Source organism: Megalops cyprinoides, chromosome 20 (assembly GCF_013368585.1).
Source record: "Megalops cyprinoides isolate fMegCyp1 chromosome 20, fMegCyp1.pri, whole genome shotgun sequence".
Taxonomy (NCBI): Eukaryota; Metazoa; Chordata; class Actinopteri; order Elopiformes; family Megalopidae; genus Megalops; species Megalops cyprinoides.
Genome location: NC_050602.1, coordinates 24,810,746 through 24,831,843, shown reverse-complemented (window position 1 = coordinate 24,831,843; position 21,098 = coordinate 24,810,746). Strand labels below are relative to the sequence as shown.

The 21,098-nt window shown below is 41.3% G+C and overlaps 4 protein-coding genes across 5 annotated transcripts; 2 read left to right on the top strand and 2 right to left on the bottom strand.

Moving 5' to 3' along the window:
- Window positions 1–824: 824 nt before the first annotated feature.
- Window positions 825–7,546, bottom strand: yipf1 (Yip1 domain family, member 1). 2 transcript variants are annotated; one of them, XM_036554443.1, is made up of 10 exons: window positions 7,509–7,546; window positions 6,104–6,217; window positions 5,806–5,969; window positions 5,636–5,716; window positions 5,404–5,491; window positions 4,774–4,890; window positions 4,004–4,170; window positions 3,193–3,375; window positions 1,866–1,980; window positions 825–1,528 (listed from the first exon to the last, which is right to left on the bottom strand). In XM_036554443.1, exons 2-9 carry the CDS (start codon window positions 6,132–6,134, stop codon window positions 1,885–1,887), a joined length of 927 nt encoding a protein of 308 aa, XP_036410336.1. In that variant the 5' UTR covers window positions 6,135–6,217; window positions 7,509–7,546; the 3' UTR covers window positions 825–1,528; window positions 1,866–1,884. The 2 variants fall into 2 exon arrangements, with proteins under 2 accessions (XP_036410336.1, XP_036410335.1); XM_036554442.1 differs by lacking the exon at window positions 825–1,528 and having other exon boundaries at window positions 1,703–1,980.
- Window positions 7,547–8,629: 1,083 nt separating this feature from the next.
- On the top strand, window positions 8,630–11,619 carry lrrc42 (leucine rich repeat containing 42). The gene is made up of 7 exons (XM_036554813.1): window positions 8,630–9,308; window positions 9,433–9,564; window positions 9,913–10,031; window positions 10,277–10,362; window positions 10,567–10,680; window positions 10,989–11,073; window positions 11,201–11,619. The coding sequence occupies exons 1-7, from the start codon at window positions 8,839–8,841 to the stop codon at window positions 11,482–11,484; spliced, it is 1,290 nt and encodes a 429-aa protein (XP_036410706.1). The 5' UTR covers window positions 8,630–8,838; the 3' UTR covers window positions 11,485–11,619.
- Window positions 11,620–13,574: 1,955 nt separating this feature from the next.
- Window positions 13,575–18,239, bottom strand: tmem59 (transmembrane protein 59). Its single transcript, XM_036554697.1, has 8 exons — window positions 17,993–18,239; window positions 17,445–17,550; window positions 16,936–17,030; window positions 16,375–16,527; window positions 16,034–16,109; window positions 15,758–15,884; window positions 14,814–14,931; window positions 13,575–14,520 (listed from the first exon to the last, which is right to left on the bottom strand). Exons 1-8 carry the CDS (start codon window positions 18,146–18,148, stop codon window positions 14,371–14,373), a joined length of 981 nt encoding a protein of 326 aa, XP_036410590.1. The 5' UTR covers window positions 18,149–18,239; the 3' UTR covers window positions 13,575–14,370.
- A 58-nt stretch (window positions 18,240–18,297) lies between these two features.
- On the top strand, window positions 18,298–20,279 carry tceanc2 (transcription elongation factor A (SII) N-terminal and central domain containing 2). The gene is made up of 4 exons (XM_036554698.1): window positions 18,298–18,693; window positions 18,963–19,104; window positions 19,327–19,520; window positions 20,002–20,279. The coding sequence occupies exons 1-4, from the start codon at window positions 18,595–18,597 to the stop codon at window positions 20,188–20,190; spliced, it is 624 nt and encodes a 207-aa protein (XP_036410591.1). The 5' UTR covers window positions 18,298–18,594; the 3' UTR covers window positions 20,191–20,279.
- Window positions 20,280–21,098: the final 819 nt, after the last annotated feature.

Here is a 21,098-nt window from a genome sequence, read left to right as displayed (position 1 = left end):
TTGGAGCCCAAAAAAAAAAACCCAAACCTCCATGAAAGGCTCTGTGCTCATCTGGCGGCATTGCAGTTACTGGAATCCATATTAGTTACATTCCTTCCCTTAAATATTTAAGCCTCCAAATGGAACAGGTGTACTACCTGTCATCACCATTGTCAGCTGCAAACATCAAAAGGCTCACTTTCTCAAAGCAATTTGCTATTATTAATATCAAAGGGAATGTGATATATGCCTTTTTACCATACTATCACAGTGGAGCATTTATTTTTCTACATGAAAGACAAAAGTAGAAATGTATTACACCCCCTTAAGTTGCAATGCGTCTACACACAATTCTCATCCGTCAACAAGGAGACAAACCTTCCTCTAGTGGCACAGTGTGATTGATACACAAAACCCTTACACACAGCTGCATTTTAAAAAATGGTGGCAGTGTAGTATAGTGGTAAAGAGCAGGGCTTGTAACTGAAAGGTTGCTGGTTGGGGTACTGCTGCTGTACTCTTGGGCAAGGTACTCGGGCAACCCACAATTGTCTCAGTAAATTTCCAGCTGTATAAATGGATTGCATGCAAAAAGTGTAACCTATGTAAGTTGCTGTGGATAAGAGTTTCTGCTAAATGACAATAATGTAATGTAAGTTTCATTACTTTCAAATAAAACTTTGACCAAAATGTGCTCTCTTCCTTACAGAGTATTTCATATTTCTTTTTCTGGTAATTTTTCAAGTAGCTAATTCCTACACACAGCTGAGTTCTTCACAACAGCTTTCAGTTTTATGAATTCAACTGACTCAAAGCGTGAAGAAATGTTCTTTATTCAAGCCAGTGGGAAAATGTTTCTTGACAGTGTATTCATAGTGGATAATCGTCTGAACATTTGGCATTAGGGTAGGTACCCGCCCAGCCATCCTTCCTCTGGCATGGCAACCATCATGATTTTTGGTTAAAAAAATAGACAGTAAAAGTCAAAATGTAGCACCTGCCTTCCAATGCCCCTTTCACACACTCAGACACACTACAGCATCACACAGCTACACATTCTCAATCCCAGATTAATGCTCGAGAAGTAACAGGAAATGACTACAAGCATATGGATTCAGATAAACGGAAGTGACCAAAGTCATTAAACCTGAAAAGATTACAGTCAAATGTTACATAAAAAAGGAATCAAATGGAAAAAAAATCTGTCTTCAGATTTTTTTTTAGTAAACATTTTTATAGCCATATCGATTTCATTGAGCAAATAAATATTTAAACACCCAACTATTTACTGTTACAGACACACCAAGTGTAAGAGAGCCTACTATGTAACAATATACCCCTCTATATGTCTTTAAGGCAATTTAAAATCAATGCTAATAGAAATAACATACAAGTTACAAGTGCTCCTTTGGCGTAGTGACAAAGCAGAGCCTTGTACGTGCTCAGATCAAAGAGCACACTATATAGACCGTGCAGCGGTGAAATCCAGACGTCCAGTGACTTCACCTCTACTGCAACTCGATTCTTTGTAATAAGGCAACAGGAGAACCTGCAATTAAAAAAGAATAACACTTGCTTTGGGAAGAAGAAATCATGTTCAGGAAGTCAGTGTCAAGTGTTAGATTGCACCCGATCACACAGGGAGCCCAAATGTTTGATTCGAGTACACACGCATTACGACACTGAATCCTTCGCTCAACACCTTCATGAAAAGAAATGCGGTTTCCAGTTGATGACCTTTGATGGGCCTAGTCAGAGAGTCCAAATGAAGGTATTAGATGACTAAAAGATATTACAATTACAGACATTAAAATTTAACTTACTCAACACTCTTGGGGGACAAGCAACTGTAGGGATCACAGGTAAAATGTTAACCTTGACTGTACCTCGGAGAGCTGTTTGCATTTAGTTTGTCTTCATGGTTGGCGACATCTTGTCTGCTGCCACGGAATCCACTGGACCAGGGGGATGCTCGGCTTCTCGCGAGTCAAAGAAATACTCCTGTGTAAATGCACAGAAGCAGCTCAGATGTGCACAAGGTCCAGAGCTGTTGTTTTTTCCTGAAGTCCCACGGACAATAATGGGCACTATGACACCTGATCTGCATGGATTCACACCTGAAAGTGCACGGACTGCCAGCCCTGCACCTCGGCCGACAGAAACTGTCATTGTTTCCGAGAGCAAGAACCCTCTCGGGAAAACTAACTCGACACCTGCGAGTATAATCCTTTCACACAGGCCAGGGCTGCAGAAATACACCTGCGGTTAAGCATCAGGGATCAGGCTAAAGCCCGTTTTAGGCCAAGCGGTTCATCTTAACAGATTGGTTTTGTGTACCGATCTGTATGCGTGACTCAAAGCTGCAGTTCTTAATCTTCACACCTAATAATTTATCATTGATTTTGATGCTTAACAGGGAAAAAACAGTTTGCACACATTCCTGTAGAGCGTTTGGGGTGGTGAAGCATTTAACTCCACTGGACATGAACCAAGAAAGCCCTAAATATTAAACAGCATTAGTGTTCTACAACACTGTGGGTTGCTTTCTGAAAATTTCTCAATATATTTCTCAAAGTGACAAAATGTATCATTTATTTTCTTCTTAACAGGAGCTTGGTAACAATATTTAGTTCTCTGGAAACAGCTGAATTGTATTTGAAGATAAAAACCAAGCAAGATGTGCTTGTTAATTGCTGTAGCTACACAAGACTAACTACCCATACATTTGATTACTGAGTACATCACTGATTCATTTACTTCAGCAGGCAGACATCACAGATATACAATTAATGCATAGGTTTAATGACTAATCAAGTATAAGTAGTAAAAAAGGCTGAGAATTCCCAATGACACAGCAATGAATAATAATTCTGCTGTATGTGCCCAGGACAAACATGCTCCATGTGTTCCTCCTCTGCACAGTTAAGCATACTTCAGTCTAAAAGGTGGAAGCTGGTCAGAGTTAATGATATGGGACAGGCAGGATACATACCCCTCAGAACACAGTTACTGTGGACACATTTTCGGTATATCTGATGTAACGCTTTCCCTGGGGTTGTATGCTTTCAGATACAGTGCACATCATTTATAAGAAATACTAATACAAGAATCAAATGCATGAAGTTCCAATGCTGACACTTTAAAAAAAAAAAAAAAAACTCAGTTTTTGTTAACACCAAAAATGAGAGTGGATTCTCTGCATGAGCTCTTTACCTTGCAGCCAACAGCAAGCAGGACGTGGAGGGCCGCAATAGCTGAGATGGTTGCCAGGGCAATCCTGTGATGATCGTCTCGGACAGCTGGCCAAAACGTCATCACCAGAACAGACCCAGAGAGACACATGGCGACCACGATGGAGAGCCACCTCACTGGCTCACTGGGAATGATCCACAGGACCTGGCGGCACAAGACAACGGCATCACTTTGCATTTTACAGTAGCAATTACAAAGTGTATGACAGTGCAAAGTACAAGGAGAACCAAACAGAATAAAACAGGATAAGACTTTCAAATGAATGTATCAATATAGTGGCAGTATCATTAATCACACTGATGAGAAACAAGACATTCGTTTATCAAGGGCGTGAATAAAATAAAAAATCTGGTGTGAATATCTGTCTGTGGCAGACAGTAGAGTAGAGGCTACACTGTGAGGCCCTGTTCCTGTGAGAGAGCTGCAACTCAAGTGAGACACTGCTGTTATATCCTTGAGCAACACTTTACCTAAACTGCCCTATTTAAATCCCAGCTGTATAAATGAGAAACTTCTCTGAAAAATATCTAAACAGAACGTATACTTTTCACACATAATGTAATGTAAACATAATGCACTTCTGCACACACTGTAAAGCACAGTAATAAAAGAAGACATGGTACGACAAAAATACATTTATTTGGTGTGTCCCCCCACCCGTTTTTGATGCATCACACAGAGAGAACCAAAGACGCTCAGGTGCCACTCAAACTGACTCTGACATTAACCTGAAAAGCAAAGATCACAGAAGGGAGTGTGACGGCTCTCTCACCGCAGCGGGGATGTATATGAAGAGGGAGTAGCCATAGACACAGACGATCTCCAGAAAGGAGTAAGACACGATGCTCATGACTTTGCTGTTTCGCCATGTCAGGAAACCCCAGAGCGCGAGAGGAACAAGCCAGGCATAGCTGTAGATGGCTGTGGCAGCGATAGTCACTGAGAAAGGCAACGGCAATAAACATTCAATAACACAGACATGGCAACAACCATAAAAAAACATTTACATGTAGTTATTTAGTGAACACCCGCACCCAAAGAACTCTACAGTGTACAACAGTGCATCTAATGAAATTGCAGGAATAATGGCACATATAGAACACAACAGACCACAAATACATAGTTCAGCATTTTTATTATTTGATATCTCAGTACAAGTAATTTGCTTAACTGGCACCTTAACCTGCAAAACAGTAATTCCTGTGCTGACTGGCTACTGTGTCTTCTCGGTTTCAATCAGCACAATATAAACTTTTTCAATGAAATGATTATTTACACAGAGAATCAACTTACCTGGTGCTACAGGTGAAAGTCAGTTGTTGTTTGAAAAGTTACTCTAAAACTTGCATGATTCTGGCTCTGGAGGACTGGGATTGCCCATCTCTGCCCTACGCGTCTTATTACTGTATATATCTTGCCAACTTAAAAATATATTTTCACATCTTCATATAAAAACGTTGATGCAGTAAACTCACAACTAATTGCATGCTGCAGGTGTGTGCGATTCCCTAAACAAGGTGCGAAAATATCAGCCAGACATACCTTTCCGGAACTCAGGCACGTAGTGGTATTGAGGTAGGCCAAGGTGCACAAGGAAGCTAGAAATATTTCCACTTATGGCAATGGCAAACACCAGAGTGGCACAAATCCAGAAGGGTCCTGAAAGCACAAACATCAGTGCATGCTTGCATCAAGAGCCATAAGCATTCCTATGCTGTATTGGGATAATACTTTCTATGAGGTAAACTCTGCTATTTCAGAATAAAATACTGGCAGCTCACATGACAGGGTTTTATCTTTTTGAACATTTATTCATCTAAAACAAAACAAGATATGTTCGTAGACAGCACAATAATACGTTTAAAACTGAGAATCCAGTAAGAAACAATATTTAATTCAAAACACCATTTAAGAGATGTTCCTGCACACACAATTAGATGTGTTGCACAGACAGAGTCTGGTTTCTCCAACATGAATGAACAGTCCAGTATAAGGTCACCAAATGAAAATGAGGTTATCGTAGCTTATTGCTACTGAGTACCTGCGACCTTCTCAGTGGCTCAAGTCCCAATAGGATATCTTTCACATTCCCTTTTGTGTCTGGCCGAACTTGACAAATGAAACAGTGCAAATGACAGGTGGATTTAATCTGGCTACGATCAAGTTACTCACCATAAAGGTCTGGGTTACTGCGGATGTAGAGACGGACAAAGTTCTTACCGGGCCACGGTAAAATTGACCCTTTAATTCTATCCAGTACCTGTTCACAAATGAAGAGAAAAGGACAGGTTTTCCATCACAAGTTTAAAAGATATTATGCACAGACAGACAATTTATGTCTTATTAACATATACCTATTTATATTGTTACCAACATGAACATGTATACCTAAAAGCAAAAGTACCTGGTGTGTTTCTACATCGAAGAATGTTTGGTAATATTCAAATGTCCAAAACGGAGCGCTTTTCTTCTGACCTGCAAGCAGCTACGAAAAATAGCACCATTAGCCACATGGTAGTTAAAATGTGGTCACAACGATAATAAATCTTGTAGATCACTGGCTATTTGTCTAACCTCTGTTTTGTCCGAGTCATCGTTCCCCAGCAGGTCATCGTCCTCCCCCCGCTGTGTGGCCCCTGTGACTCTCCTCTGTTTCTGGGGGTTACTGCTCGGATCCCCAATACTCACAGTAACGGCATCCCTGTTGGCAGCCAGCAGGTTTTCTGCATCGTCAAATTCTAACCGTAATACAAGGAAATCTGTGTAAATTACATATGAGGGCAGTGCATAATAGAACACCTTCAAGTTCAAGCGGTTTTGAGAAAATGACCTGGACACATAAATATTTCAGGTATATCCACCAGCCTCTCACCCTGAAATTGCAAATCATCAACAGCAGCCATTTGCACAGCTTAGAATCCACTCAGAATCCAGGCAGAGAATTTTGCAAGCTGCAAGCTATCCGCAGATCAAAAACTGAAATGAACTGGAAGACAAAAACATGAAGATCATAATGAGAACAGACCATTCAGCTCATCTGACAGCAACTCATATTTTTGCTGTAGATTAGGGTATAAGTGTCTTATTAGAGTATAATTATCTATCTGAAGGATCCAAGTGTCTTCAGTCCCACTAGAAATGCTAGCAAATTACTCCGTGTATTCCTAATTCTCTGTGTGAAAACCTATCCTGTGATGCCATTGTGAATCAATGTAAAAGGAACTCTACCATCTTCTGGTTCTACTAACAGAACTAATTTTAAATTTCACATTTAACGGACATGTAATAGAACCTTGAAAGTTTTAATTAATAATCTTTACCTCATTCTCCACTGCACTGTTTTAGACCATCTATATTTTTTCGACGTGAAAACAATATTGTGAATATTCTGAAGGCTAACAGGGGCATTCTATACTTCTGTTATTGGCAGCGCTGACTGATACACGTTTTGCAGCAGAATTTTATTTGCTTTCACTACTCTTGTAGTTTGTGTCAGTTTAATACATTAAAAGGCGCTAGTTTTTTTTCCTATGGTGTACTGCATCGTCAAATTCTAATCATAACACAAGGAAAGAGGTCTCCCCTAAAATATTCCTCTCTCATGCAAAAAAAAGTGGTGCGACCACCACACGTGGAGCCGACTGCTATGACCATATCAGGGGGTTTATACCGACATAAAACCACTAGACCTCAGCAAACGCAATCGCTGTTCATAATCTGCGACACTGGTAACAGCCGTTACATTTGCTACTAAAGTTCACTGCTCTAGCAGTCTGCACTCGATCTTTAAATCCGTGTTACATTAATTCGAATTAGCCTGTCAATAGAACATGACATGCCATCAGGGTCACTGGCATTAATTACTCTAGATTTACAATACGTCTAAAACTCTGTGGTACGCCCATTTACAGCAAGCTTTCGTGGCACAAGTACACAGGATAGATAAAGCCGTTGAGAATGTGATGCATGGTGTTTTCCAAAACAACACACCTAAGTGCCTAGCTACAGTCTTTTAAAAGGCTGTGCTGTCGGCTAAACAGCTCGCTAACTACATAGACTACTGATGTCTCAAGATTTCTGTGCAAAAGTAGCTCTACATTAACGTTTATGGAGCTAGCTAGTTAGCTATACGCAACAAATTCAATATTTAGCCACCCAGATCCAGACACCATTGTTTTGGTTCAAGTATTCAAATACGTAGCCAGGTATTCAATTCATAACTGACATTTCATAAAGTAACAGCAATTAAATTCGTATCTTGTTAAAACTATACGAACCTTATCTCCGTGGACGAACGTCAACACATCCTGTCGCGTAGTAATTACGTCATATGTTTTGTTTGGGAAGCGAAGCTTGTCGCCGAAGATTTTATTAAAGTGACAGTGATCTTTTTTCAGATTTTTTTCGCCCACATTTTCACTATCATATTAGCTTAGACAGTTTTGCATCTTTTCTCTACTCTCCTGCTTTCTCCCCATCTTCATTTTCCTGTTGCATCCTCATTCTGATGCCTCAATACACTTAATAAATCTTATCTTAAATCATATTCAGTCTACAGTTACATGTTGTCATTTTAGCAAAATGCAAGCTTGCAATCCCCTCACAACTTGCAAAGTATTATTGATAATATTACAGGCGCAGCCTCGATGAATGTGACAGTAAGGCCACAACGAGGTTAGTAAGTCTTAAATAAGGTCAATACGGGATGAATTCACCTAAGTTCGTTCAGATTCATAAACAGAGAAGACATAAACTCCCTTGTCTTAAAATGGTTCCCATTGAGTTGAAGGCCTGTACGGGTTTGTTTGTTTAAAATCGCCTGCAGTGCCATATTAACATCTACTGTGGTTGCTGTCCCATTTTCTGCTAGAAGCCCGACAGGAAACCTTAAGAGATTCTCTCCCTTGGCAACTTCACCACTTCTACACAGCTGCTCATCATTTATTCCACTCAGTGTTCGTGAGGTTGCATATCATGTCTGCTATTATATTTGCCTGGCTTACCTTACAAGTGTGCATTTAGACTAATTACCTTTGTCAGGTGCGAGCTCATATTACCTGTAAAGATTAATAACGCAGAACTAATGCCCGTGAACAGTCATGACACAAAAGTGTCTTGTTGCCAAGTAGCAAGTGACTCTGTCACGGGTGTACCAGGAAATTAATTCCGAAATACAACATGCATTACTTTTGCCAATATTTTATCAAGGCATATAGCAAAACAAATAATACAAAGAGTTAGAGGACTTGTGCTTTCTTCTTTGTGCATACTCCAGTTGGGGGTAAATCCAAACATAAATGGCTTGTTAATTTAATAACATCGTGAGACTTTTCTGAGGGCCTTATTCCTTTCCGGAAGGAAGGTTGGTAAGATCGGACCGAGAAAGTTAGCCAACTTACCTAGTGTGCGGATAAGCACTTACGATCTCTTGCATTTTAAGCACAAGATAACTAGGCTATCATGAATACATGTCAACTAACGATAGGTGTTACCCAGTTATTTGAAGCGTTGTAGTCATCATGTTAGCAAAATGCTAGCTAGCATATTTTTCGGACCTAGAGCTCGCTAGCTGGTCAGAGTACTGTAAAACTTCTGTTGGTGAGGAAAATGTATTACACTGAGAAGACGGAAAATGACTGTGGACCCATATACATTCGGGAAAAAGGAAAACTTCGTTGCGTAAATGAAGCGGTGCGTACAGAGGACAAACCATCGGGTAGATCGAAGCCTTTCCGACTGTTCGGGAGAGGATTTTCTGTGCAGCTGTGCATCGAAAATGAAGTTCGGGCCAGTACCAGCACTAAGAGAAAAGAACACTTCATCTTCACGTACAACGAAGAGGGAAGTCTTCGCTATTCAGTCAAGTCCCTCTTTAACATTTCCTTACTGTTCATAGCGGAAAATGTTCAGCATGTCGACTCCCTTATGGGCTTCCCCGAGCAAATGGCAGAGCGACTCTTCGTAGCTGCGGAGGCGAAACAGAAATTTTCAGACCCGGAGTATGGACCCAGAGCTTTGCAGCTGTTCAGTGAAGCGTACGGGGACCTTGTGCTCAAGTCACTGTGTTTAAGGAACAGGTATATTTGGCCTCCGAAAGTATCGTGCATGTCTGAATCGTTATTATCCACTCCATGCTACATTAGATTCATTCACATTTAAGGCCCCATCTGCAAAGCATTCATTCATTTTTTGGTTCTTAAGGTTTCTCCTTGTGTCAGAAAAGTTGGAGGAAATTAAAGTGTTCCATGGTCTTCAGAGTCTAGACCTTTTCGGCTGTAAACTTGGAGACAGCCATGAGATTCTTCAACATCTGTGCTCAGAAGCTCTGTCCAGGTATGGCATTGAAAGAAAACTGAAACAAATGTTGAATCTGATGGAGTTAAAGAGAAAGGCATTCAGACTGTGTGTGTGTGTGTGTGTGTGTGATGGTGGTGGAGTGGGGTCTAGAGATGGAGATCCTGCCATATCATTGCCCCTTAGACAGCACAGTCCATACCATTTTCTTGCCTTCTGTGGTTTTCAATCAAAGCAATAATCTCAGTTACTTAAATTTCAAGTTTCTTTTCAGTCAAGCCATATTCTAGCAATCTGGTTTCCCCATTCTTCTAAGTCATTTTCATGCATTTCTCTGTAAAGTCAGTGTTAAGTCAGCCCATGCTTCTATGATTTGTTCTTCCACAGTCTTATCCAGTTGTTCTTGGGAGATAACAATATCTCCAACAGAGGCCTTCAAAAGCTGACAGCACCAGCTCGAGTGATGAAGAGGGGGCTTGCCAACCTTCAGCTTTTAGATTTGTCCTGTAAGTTACCTTCAAACGAGTGCATCTTCAGTTAGAATAAGTACCTGTGACACAGTGGATCAAAAGTGTTGGACATTCAGTGGAAATCATCACACTGAAATTCTGTATTTACAGAATTGTCAATTGCTACCTGAACTTACGTCATCATAAAGTGGCATATGAATTAGTATGATTTAGAGAATCAGTGAGTTCAGCAGCTCAGAGATATTTGAGTTTTATATAGAACCAGCTGTCTTTTCACACAGACAACCCTATCAGTGAAGAGGTGGTCGGATATCTATCGTGCTTTCCAAATCTACGAGGGCTGGACATCTCAGAAACAAACATGGAGGTGAAAAAGCAACTCTCTGCTCCTTCATATTCACAGCTCTTACACTGACACAGTGACCATAGAATGGTTGTCAGAAAGTTTAGGCATTGTAACCTTTCATGTTTAATGCATTTAATGTTCTCTTCTTTGTTTTAGGCATTGTGAATGACTATGGATAAGAGCGTGTGCTTAATGAATGAGTAATTGGTTTAATCTTATTTTCAGCTTACCGCTTCATTGCGTCAGGTCCTTCACAACAAGCTTGGTTTTGTCCATTCTGAGGCCTTGCTACATGACTTCTGCCATTCACACTGTAAAACACAAGGCTGGGCAGAACAGGTGATGTCACAATACATTTTGTGTCATGCTCAACATGCAAATATTCTGCTATACTATGACTATACTATAGAATGTTGTGCAGCCTTAGAATTGTGCTTTCAAAAGTATAACCTGTTAAAGGCATTTTAAATACCAATGTATTAAGATATTCATTTAAGTATAATGGAAAAATAAATTACAGATGTTTCTGAGTAGGTACTTTAGTCACGTTTGAGAAAAATATAAACTGTGCTTGCAAAATATTGTTCATACTAGTGATGTCTGGTCACAAAACATGACAGCTATTTTTATTTTAAATGTTTCTTCAGATCATTAACCAGTGGGAAACTCACATTTTGGAATTATCAAAGCTGAAGACAGACCTACAGCCAAGAACAGATGCACTTCGCTTCTGTGAGTTCATTAGTTTCTGTCTCTGTCTTAGTGCAAAGCCCACTCTCTCCTATGTAAATATACATCTTTGCATTCCAAGCAATTGAGACTGATGACATGATTTTGTCTCTATTTATTGCCTTTCTAGATGGTAGACATAAGTTTGTCCGGGACACACTGAAGGTAGCTCCAGTGGCACTTGCCAGAGGTGACGGCAAAGGGAAGAAGATTCAGTTTTTCAAACCTTCTTCTAATCACCAAACCCAACCAAGAGGGAATACAGGCTGCACGACAAAATCTGCGTCACAGAACAAAAGAAAAAGAACACCGGACTCTGGGATTGGGGTCGGCAGCGATTCTGGGCCCCCTGAAAAGCGGCCATCTTCATCTTCTATTACTGTGGAGGACTGGGACCTGCTAAACAGCTACTGAAGGCAATACCCAGCATGCATTGCCCAGGGAACTGGAGTGACCTCAGAAAAACTGTCAATGCCAGAAATTTGCCAACTGTTGGCTTTTGATGGACAATAGTTTATTTTTGCAGTAGCAGACATAAGTGCTATGACAATTGGGGTATATTTGCATAAATAAAATATATATTTTTTAAAAACAGCCTCATCCATACATACGTTTCTCGTTTTTTTCTTTGTCTACATGGTGTTTTATATTATTCAAGTATTTAACACTACAGATGTGAATAGCATATCTTAATATTTAGAGTACAACATATAATTGTACCGCAAAACGTCAGCAACTGACTGACCAGGCATACAATGCAGTATGCAAGCAAAAAGCTGTTCGTTTGGTAGCAGAAATTTATGGGTGGTTTGGAATGACACCAAATCCTGTCTCGCAGTGTCTTGTCTCATGAAAGGTTTATAGACTTGACCAGTTGAAGCATTCATTAGCTCATCTCAACATAACTACAGGGGTAGTTACACTCTAGCTAGGTGTATACTGTAGACATGCAGCGCCCCCTGTCCTGCCCCATGGGGAAGGGGCTACAACAACAGTATATTAAGTTCTAATTCTTTGCTCAAGGTTAAAAAGTAAGTGTCCTGCACTGGTCCAATTGTCCCTCTGTGATTAGCACCTCTTGTTCACGGTATTATGTACAGCAGAATATTTAGATGGATGTAGCCCCCTCAAAACAGTGTATGTTTGTATGAGTGTCTCTTGGAGTAAATGTAAGCAATGAAAAGACTTCCAGAGGCTGTTGAAACCTTGACAAAAGCTTGTGCCTCACCAGGCACCAAGGGCACGCACACTGAAAATGTTTGTGACGTGTACTTGCAAAGAGGTGAAAAATGACAGAGGGCACTGTGGGTTCGAGACACTGAGGCGAACGTCAAAAACGGAATTTCCATTTGTGACTTCTGGAAGGTTGTTGGGTAGATCAAACAGGAAAAAACATGGAATTTAACACAGTGGTTAGATGACATGTTAAACCTGGAAAAAACAGCATGAGGGGCATGAATGATTTTCTCACATGTAACATCAAGACAGCCTTGCAGAGTAGTACTCAAGCACAAGACCATTGAATGCTAAGATGCTGTCAAACTTAACTGCACATGGAGCGATATTTGCTTTTATTGAATGACAAAGGATTTACACTCCATTACTGTAAATCCTGTGTGAAGACTCTCCTTTAATCCTGTAATCTCTGGACCTGCTAGAGGACAGTTATATTTAGTACTGAAGTGATAAACACAGATGCTAGTTTGTGTCTGTAAGACCTATGATAAACCACCGTTATTAAAACCATTCTTACAGCTGTTCACCATTTTAACAAATCGTATGAGTCTTACTCTGAGCATAATTTACAAACAGTAAAAGCAGAAGGAGTGATTTCTCCACTGTGACGTTCTGTGGTGTCGTTTTTCTTTTTTTGGAAAGGCTATTTCCAAAATTGATGGGTGTCTCTAAAAACATGTGCAACCCGCGCACCAGATCTTACATTATGTTGAATCTCTCTCTTCTTGGACAAACTGTTGCAGCTGACAGAAATAAAATTGTGTTCCTGAGGAAATGTGGGAAAATCTCACAAATTCACACCCTGCAAATATTCATCCAAGTGAGCATACAACCAGAAACCTGCCACTGTGGACTCACGCTACTGTATATTTGAACAGTCCCACATGTAACAGTCATTTTAAACATTAGGGTCATTACACTCTAGATTTTCAGCACTGGAAAACAGGAGTCATTATACTGGAGACGGTTTCACCATTCTTTTTTCATTCCTTAATTGGTGTCGCCCCTGTATAAGATTACTGTTTACCCGCCTCACCCACTCCCACATACTAAATCTTAAACAGGAAAGGAATATAACCAGACAGCACAGTGACAGAACATTGTCACTTGGTTACTTACCCCAGTCCACCAGTGAAAGCAACATGCTCCTGGCCGACTCAGGGATGCTTGCTAACATGAGAAAGACGTGATCTTTTCTGGCTTTTCGATCATTCTTCAATGGACAAAACACATTTTCATGCAGTATAAAAAACAAGCACTTGGGCATATTCAACTTCAAAAAGTTTATTTTTCAACCATTTTAATGAAAACAAATACGATAGAACAGTTACGAATCCCTATGGATATCTAGAACCGTAACTGCATAGCATACGCTCCAAATACCCACAAGGGCCAAGATGTACCATTTCCTGGTGACCCCCAAAACCCAATTTGATCAAAACGTTTACCAATCCCGCTAGTCTCCTTTTCAATTGCAAACGTATTATTAAGTAAAAACTTAACTTTTCGCAAAAACATTATACTGAGAAAAGGGAAAGACATAGGTGCCTTTGAAATACACAAGTCAAGCTCAGGAAAGCACATTACACGAAGAGAGTCCGTCAAAGCCCACTGAATTAATCTATGTTCGGGGTTTTACAACGGAAAACAAAGCCTGGAATTCAAGCCCAGTTCACCCACACAAGCAGTTAGTTCAAACAGCTTAGTAAGTTCAAAAATTTCAGTAAATGCTAAACAGGGGCCCGTAAGACACCACACAAAGCATATCCTACACTTTAGAACAAAGTGCGGTATCCTTTTGGTAGTGTTACGCCACAAAAGTGCAAATATACAGACACAATGAATTAATATCCCTTACCCTAATCTGAGGTCTGGAGGAAAAAAAAACATTTGGATGACATCCAAAAAAGCACTGAAAGCAGTTATTACAATTTCAATTTAAAAGATCAAGCCTTCATAATTCTATCTCCCTGCTTCTCAAAGTTTAACTCTAAGATCTAAGTGTAAGACTGCAAAAACTGGCTCCTCCTCCTCCTCCCTCCTTTTAGAGAACTTCAGCAGTCCCTAAATGTTGGACTGATCCAGGTTGACCTTTGATGGTAGTGGGCCAGCTTCCTCTTCCCCCACAGAGCTGATGATCACCAGAGAGGATGCTGGGTATGGGGTCAGCTTCTGTTCCTTCGTGCACTCCATGTCCCCATATATGCTCAGTTTCTACAAAAATAGAAAGTCATACATCTACATATGTGGACTCCATAACATCCGTGTTTTCACACTCAGCTTGTATATCAGCAAATGCCACATGCCCTATGGTTTGAGAGGCTGAACTGAACAAGCTCCAGATTTACTCTCCACCCAAAAAACGGACCTAAGTTTGACAACCAAGATCTTGGGTTGCCATGGAAGCAAGAAAAACTTCATGCCTTCAAGAACCTTCATGCCTTCCAGCCTCTTGCCAACATTCTGATACGCGCTCAACCCCCAATGCGTGGCATGGCCCGACTCACCTCTGCAGGGACGTACTGGTCCACAGCGGTCGCCACGGTAGCACAGCAGATCCAGATGAGGACCAGAACGGACAGGACCAGAGTGGTGGTCAGGATCCAGCCAGGGAGCCATGGATTCCTGTAGAGAGGAAGTAAAGGACATGGCTGGTGCCTCCAGTGCCTCCAAGGATGGAGATCCTTTGTAACTCTGAACTTTTATTCTTTTACTTTCTTTATACTTTTATTCTCTGTCAACTTTTAATTCTGTGAATTACACCTAATGCTTAATATTTTATGCACCATTTGCAACACCAACAAGTATTATGCACAATACCAAGGGTGTCAAACCAAATTCCTAGGTGCATGCTGGTTTTGTTTCAACCTTTACTCTTAATTTCTTAATCAGAAGAAAATACCAATGTGGTCATGGGGCACCTCTGATTTGCCTCCAACGGACTGGAGAAATGTCTGGTTCAGTGCATGCTGCCATTTTTACGTTCATCAGGGCAGTAATTAAGTATGACTGGAAGCTAACCGGAAGGGATCAGGGGTGACAGAGAGAGTAATCCTCCTCTTGCTCACCGACAGATTATTAAGAAGACCGCAACATCAGGGAGCCCCGCGCAATCTGTCACCAACTAAACGACCTGCTATAATCCTTCTATGGGCCAAACACAGTCTGAGGTTTCCACAATGGAGAAGGCTAAGACGATTCAGAGAGCACCGTGGGTTAGCAGCTGCCGTGCCAACGGGTTTTGGTTTAAATGGAGCAACCCTATATATGACACTAATTCACATGACTGACTTCTGGAAAAACAGAGTTCTATAAATCAGCGCCATCTACAACGGAAACACTGCACATGGGCCAAGATGAAGCTCAAGAGCGTAACATTAGGTTAAATGCTACATGACTTCTTCTGAGTGGAGGATTCCTGAAGATTCCTGCAGATCCTTCAAATGCCAACCTTGAGAGACAACTGAACAGGTTGTAGTCATCCTCGGAGTCGCCCCGGTCCACAAACATGTCCCTGTCACGCTCCTGGACAAAGGTCCGATGGTAGTCTTTGTAGACAGGGTTGGCCAGTCCGCCATCTGTCGCAATGTTCAGAAGGCATCAGTAAATCAGAGCAGAAGAACTAAATCCATCAATGACCACATTCTATTCACAGCTTACGTAGTATCTCCAAAGTGTGAACAAATAAAGACGAATATTTTACTTTCCACTTTCCAAAAAGACTTACACAAGCTCTGTGGTTGCTCCTTGACTTCCTCCTTCTGCAGATCAAACTGTGGGATAAACTGGATCTGCGGCTCTGTCTGTGGGTTGAAACATGTCCACCTTCGCAATGCATTCATTTTTTTACAGGAACCCACAGCAATGACTTCTCCAACTCATCCATTTAGGGAAATACGGCACATAAAATCCATTGTGCTATTTGCTAACATCAAAGTAAAGCAAACTGGAAGTTGTCCATATCTAAGTACACACAAACACTTTTGTAACAACCGAAAGACACAGACATTAAGTGTGAAGCACAGAAGGGGAAGGTGTATGGCCAGGGAGGTGCACGTTGGACATTACCTGGAAAATGACCACTTTGCCATCATCAGCCTGAAGGTAGAATGTCCAGGAGGATGTGATGAAATTGTGGGCAGAGCTCATGACATCATTCCAGAACCCCCTTACAAGGGTCAGAGGGTACAGCAGGTGAATCCTGGGCATCATGGCCAGCAGCTGAGGGAGAGGGAGCCATTTTAAAAAATGAAAACCATGCACAGAGGCAATGACAGGCCCCATCCTAAATCCACAGATTACTATCCATTCTCACAACCTAGGGGCCAGGTCCTAGGCTGAACCCTTGGAACAAACAACCTATCAATACAAAGGATGCATGAATTAATAATGGTTCATCCTTCGTGTTATAATGTTTTCCTACTAAAAGGCATCCAATTGCATGGGGTTTTCAATTTGTGCAAAGTTTGATCATGTTTTGCATAATCACAAACATATCTCCTTTACAACTCAGGTTAACTCGAATAAAGGATTCCCTAAATAACACAGAAAGGACATTGCTGTATTGGTGAAGCAAATAACTCATGATTACATTAATGCATGTTGCATGCAACAAATGTATGACTCTACCTGTTCCTGCCTCTGTTCAGCAAATGGCATCTGGCTCTGACAGCCGAGATTACAGGCATACTGTTCATCTGACTCGCTGTAGGCTTCACGGCAGGCTAGAAGACCAATAAAAGCATTACTGAGTATGCAACCGTAAAATGAATTTTAGACAGAGAACAGTACAGCAACTCCACAGAACGAAGCTACAAGGGTGGTTAAGCGCTTCCATTAACTGTTTCCGAGTTCACCAACTGTGGCCCACAACATATGTAAACACAAGCCATGTGGTAACGTTAACAAATTGTATACATATATTTTACTAAGTGCAGTATCATCGTGCAATGGTTTTCTGGGCCCAGCATGTATTCCTTTAATGCAAAATCTTGAAATCATATTGCACGAGCTAAATGGCAATAACGTGTCGAAAACAAGAATTATGCTAAATATGCAACGAAACGGGTCAAACTTCTGAGTAGACAGCTAGCTACCCAGCCAAATGACTCGAGTGTTGCTGTGTACCAGCCAACTACCTGAGTCGCACTCGGACTTGGTTTGATTGAGATCTTCGCTCTCGCTCACAAACTGACAAATGGAGAAGAGACGACAGCCTCTCTGGCACGCGTACAATTCCTCCTCCTGCAAAACAAACAGGGCAGTTTTCCCCAAGTCACCAAACACGAATAGCAGCCAAGCAACTGCGCGACTTTAAATCCGCCGTGATCCGACAGGAAAAGAAAGCTTTCATGTAAACAGCGGAACTAAAGCGCACACACTCGCTGATTAGCTAACTAGATGGTAGGCGATCCCCATTGCTAGGTAGCTACTGGATGTCAATAAATCTAACGTCATCTACGTGGTACAGGGGGAGGCCAACAAACAACTAGGTAGCTAACTAGCTAGCAGTTTGCCATTTACACACTCAACGCAGCGTTGACCACAGGCAGCAAAAGAAACGGTTGCGGAAAATCATTTCTAGATAATGTTATCTGGATAGCCTTGTGTTTGCTAAGGCTAGTCAGGCTTGTGTTTACTAGCTAGCTGCACGATTTGCGCTTCGTAGCTGGCAAGCCATACTGACCCGGGGGTAAGTGTGCAGACTGTAGGTCATCTGGCACGTCTTGTGGCAAGAGGCTGTGTTCCCCAAAACGCCGTCGAACACGTCTGCAGACGCTGCGGTGCAGATCAGCAGGTAGCACAAACTCGCCGCGCTCCAGCAGAACTTCCACACCTCCATGTTTGCTCGCAGAATTGTTTGCGATCCCCTCCTCGGTCCAACAAACAGCAGGTCCTTCTTCCTCGTTCTTACGCCTCACCTAACTAAATAACGCGGGAATACGAAGCTGACGAGACACCCCGAGAACTGGTTTAACAACACACAGGAAACAGTTGTTGTTTGATCCAAAATGGCTTCCTTTTGGCATCGCTGTTGTTGTGAGGTGTTTTAAATACTGTTTGGTATTCCGCATGATTTATTTTATGATCACTCTGACTGATTTTTTTCAGGTCTTCTATAATAACACATCAAAACCTCGGTACTCGCTAACGTTAATTATGATCTGTGGTGTCCATAATTAACTGGGCTTGTAACGTTAATACGGACTTGTTCAACTGTATGTTGAATAAGACAGTGTGTTCTGATTGGAGTCTGACTTGCTAGCTAACGTACGTAGCCATCTAACAATGGACAGATTTGTAATCAGACAGCCAAAAACGGAGATCAAAAAGGGAACAAAGGCCCCAGAGAAAGTGTACAGGCAAGCCACGATCGAGTCTCTACGAGTAAGTACCTCTGTGAGATTGCGATGTGATCCTAATGCAGAACGTTTTCAGAGTAAAAATACCTCATCAATTCCTGCTGCACAATTCCTGCTACCCCACTCAGTTTAGGATTGGTCTGTGTTCCCAAATCCCAAACCAGAACCCTTTTACACATCCCTAATCCTACCCCAAAACACAGTATGTAAATGGTGAGGATTGCAGTAATTAAAACACCATATAAACCCTATATAGAGAACACGACGTGCACATTAACATTCTTTCTGTTGCAGAGAGTGGTTGTGATAGAGGACATTGAGCGCTTTAAGTGCATGCTGGAGCTGCCGGGACAGACGAGGGAGAATATGCTGTTGGCTCTGACAGAACTCAACAAGAAAGTGCCGTCTATGGAAGTACTCAGGTCCACTAAAATTGGTACGATGGATATATTTGTTTCATATTCTACTGCCTTCTCTCCGCTGCTCGACTACGAGGGTGACTAATATCTCAATGTTAATGTTACTTTAAGCTCGTCTGACAACAACCTCTTGGATGATTTCTTTTAACGATCATTCCACATATGCATATAGGGCTGTTGTATGCTGAAAGACATGCACCGATGAAACCCCTACCTAAGAGCATGTGTTTTACCTGTAGGTCACACAGTGAACAAGACACGCAAACACCCAGACCCTGAGGTGAGTGCGCTGGCAAAGGAAGTATACAGCCTGTGGAAGACCTTCATTGAGGAGAATGCAAACAAGCCCTCCATAGAAGTGCGCTGTGACGCTCAGACAGAGGGGCTGAGGAAGAAGGCCAGAAAGCTGCTGGCAGAAGCCATGGGACTAGAGGTAAAATAAAACAATATTAATAAAAAAAATCATAATATTAATCATAATGCTGTCTCAAGCACTAGCTAAAGACAAAAAATGTACCAATATCATTCCTTCTCATTTGTTGATTTCAGCAACGCATGTATTTTGAAAGCATTGCAAAGCTTGCACACATTCTGTGGTCAGGTTGTTCAGGGTGGCATCATCTCCAGCTGTTCATCTTATATCAGACAGTTTTGAAGGACAGGACGTAGGTTATGTCGTGCTGAAGAGGGCTTGGCGGCATTGTCCCAAGGGCTGGTTTAGTTTAACTTACCGCAGTCTGGTGGATTTGTGGCCATTCCTGATACCGAAGAGCCACACTCCTGGGAGTTTTAGAGAGGCCCTTCCACTATCAGTTGATTCTGCCACTCAGTGAACTCCCATCCTCTGCTGAAACGCTGGAATTGATGGTCCATCTCAGCTGCTCTGACTGATCCTTGTCTTTTCGATCTTTCAGGAGGATCACACTCTTGTTGAGAACATTGAGCGAGAGACGTTCCACCAAAGCTCTCGCCTCATCAGTGGTGCTTACCGGAGGACTGTGAGGGCGCTGGTCTTTGCCTTGAAGCACAAGCCGGAAATCCGAGCACAAGTCAAGGACGGCAAGCTGTCTGTGGACCAACTGGTTGCCAACCACAAAAAATAGCCATTGTGGCAAAGCCTCGTGGGGAAAAAAAGGGGCACCTGGATGCCTGGGGATTCTGCTGAAGCCAGGCCTTGGATGACTCATGAGCGATGAAGGCATTTTACAATTCTGAGTGATACCTGAAGACACTTGAAGAAGCCTTTATAATATCTGATAACTTATTTTTATCTCTTGTAAACTCTGTGTAACTGTGGTGTTTTTTTACAGTTGTTTAATAAATATTCAGTGTAATGACATCTGACAAATCTGGATTTCTTTACTTCTCCATTCCCTTAGTATGTTGAATTTTTGTGACATTTAAACAAGTTTAAACAAGGTTTAAACAAGCTTGTTTTATATGCATGACTGAAGATTCAAATCCTTGATAGAACATTATTGCAACTTCTGTTAAAGCACCAGTATTACTTAATTTAAAAAATTCTGTTTTTAATTAGTAAGCCTGCACTGTGTCATTTTGGTGCAAGCACTATGTCAGACATAACTTAGAACCATAATTTATTAATTTAGAACCATAATTTAGAACCCCCATTGAATGTAAGCTTAATCTTATACCATCATTATTATAAGTTCATGTTTGGATATTAGGTGATACTTTAAGAAATATGTAAGAAACACTTTAAATATAAAAGTGGATTTAAAATACCGTTCCTTCAAATTACACTTACTCTGAAAGTGTGAATAGTTAATATTGTAATAATCAATACATCTGAAGTAAAAACAAGTACCATTTAAAGGGTAACTTCACTGAAAAAAATTGATTGCTGATTACCTTAAAATTTTGTGGGAGTGCACACTGCAAAGCAACCAACAGGTTTCACAGCAGGAAAAATTCCGTTGCCCTGCACAAGAATGTCACGCTGGGGTGTCGGCACACAGCATTCCTCCTGAAATGCAAAAACGATGAACAG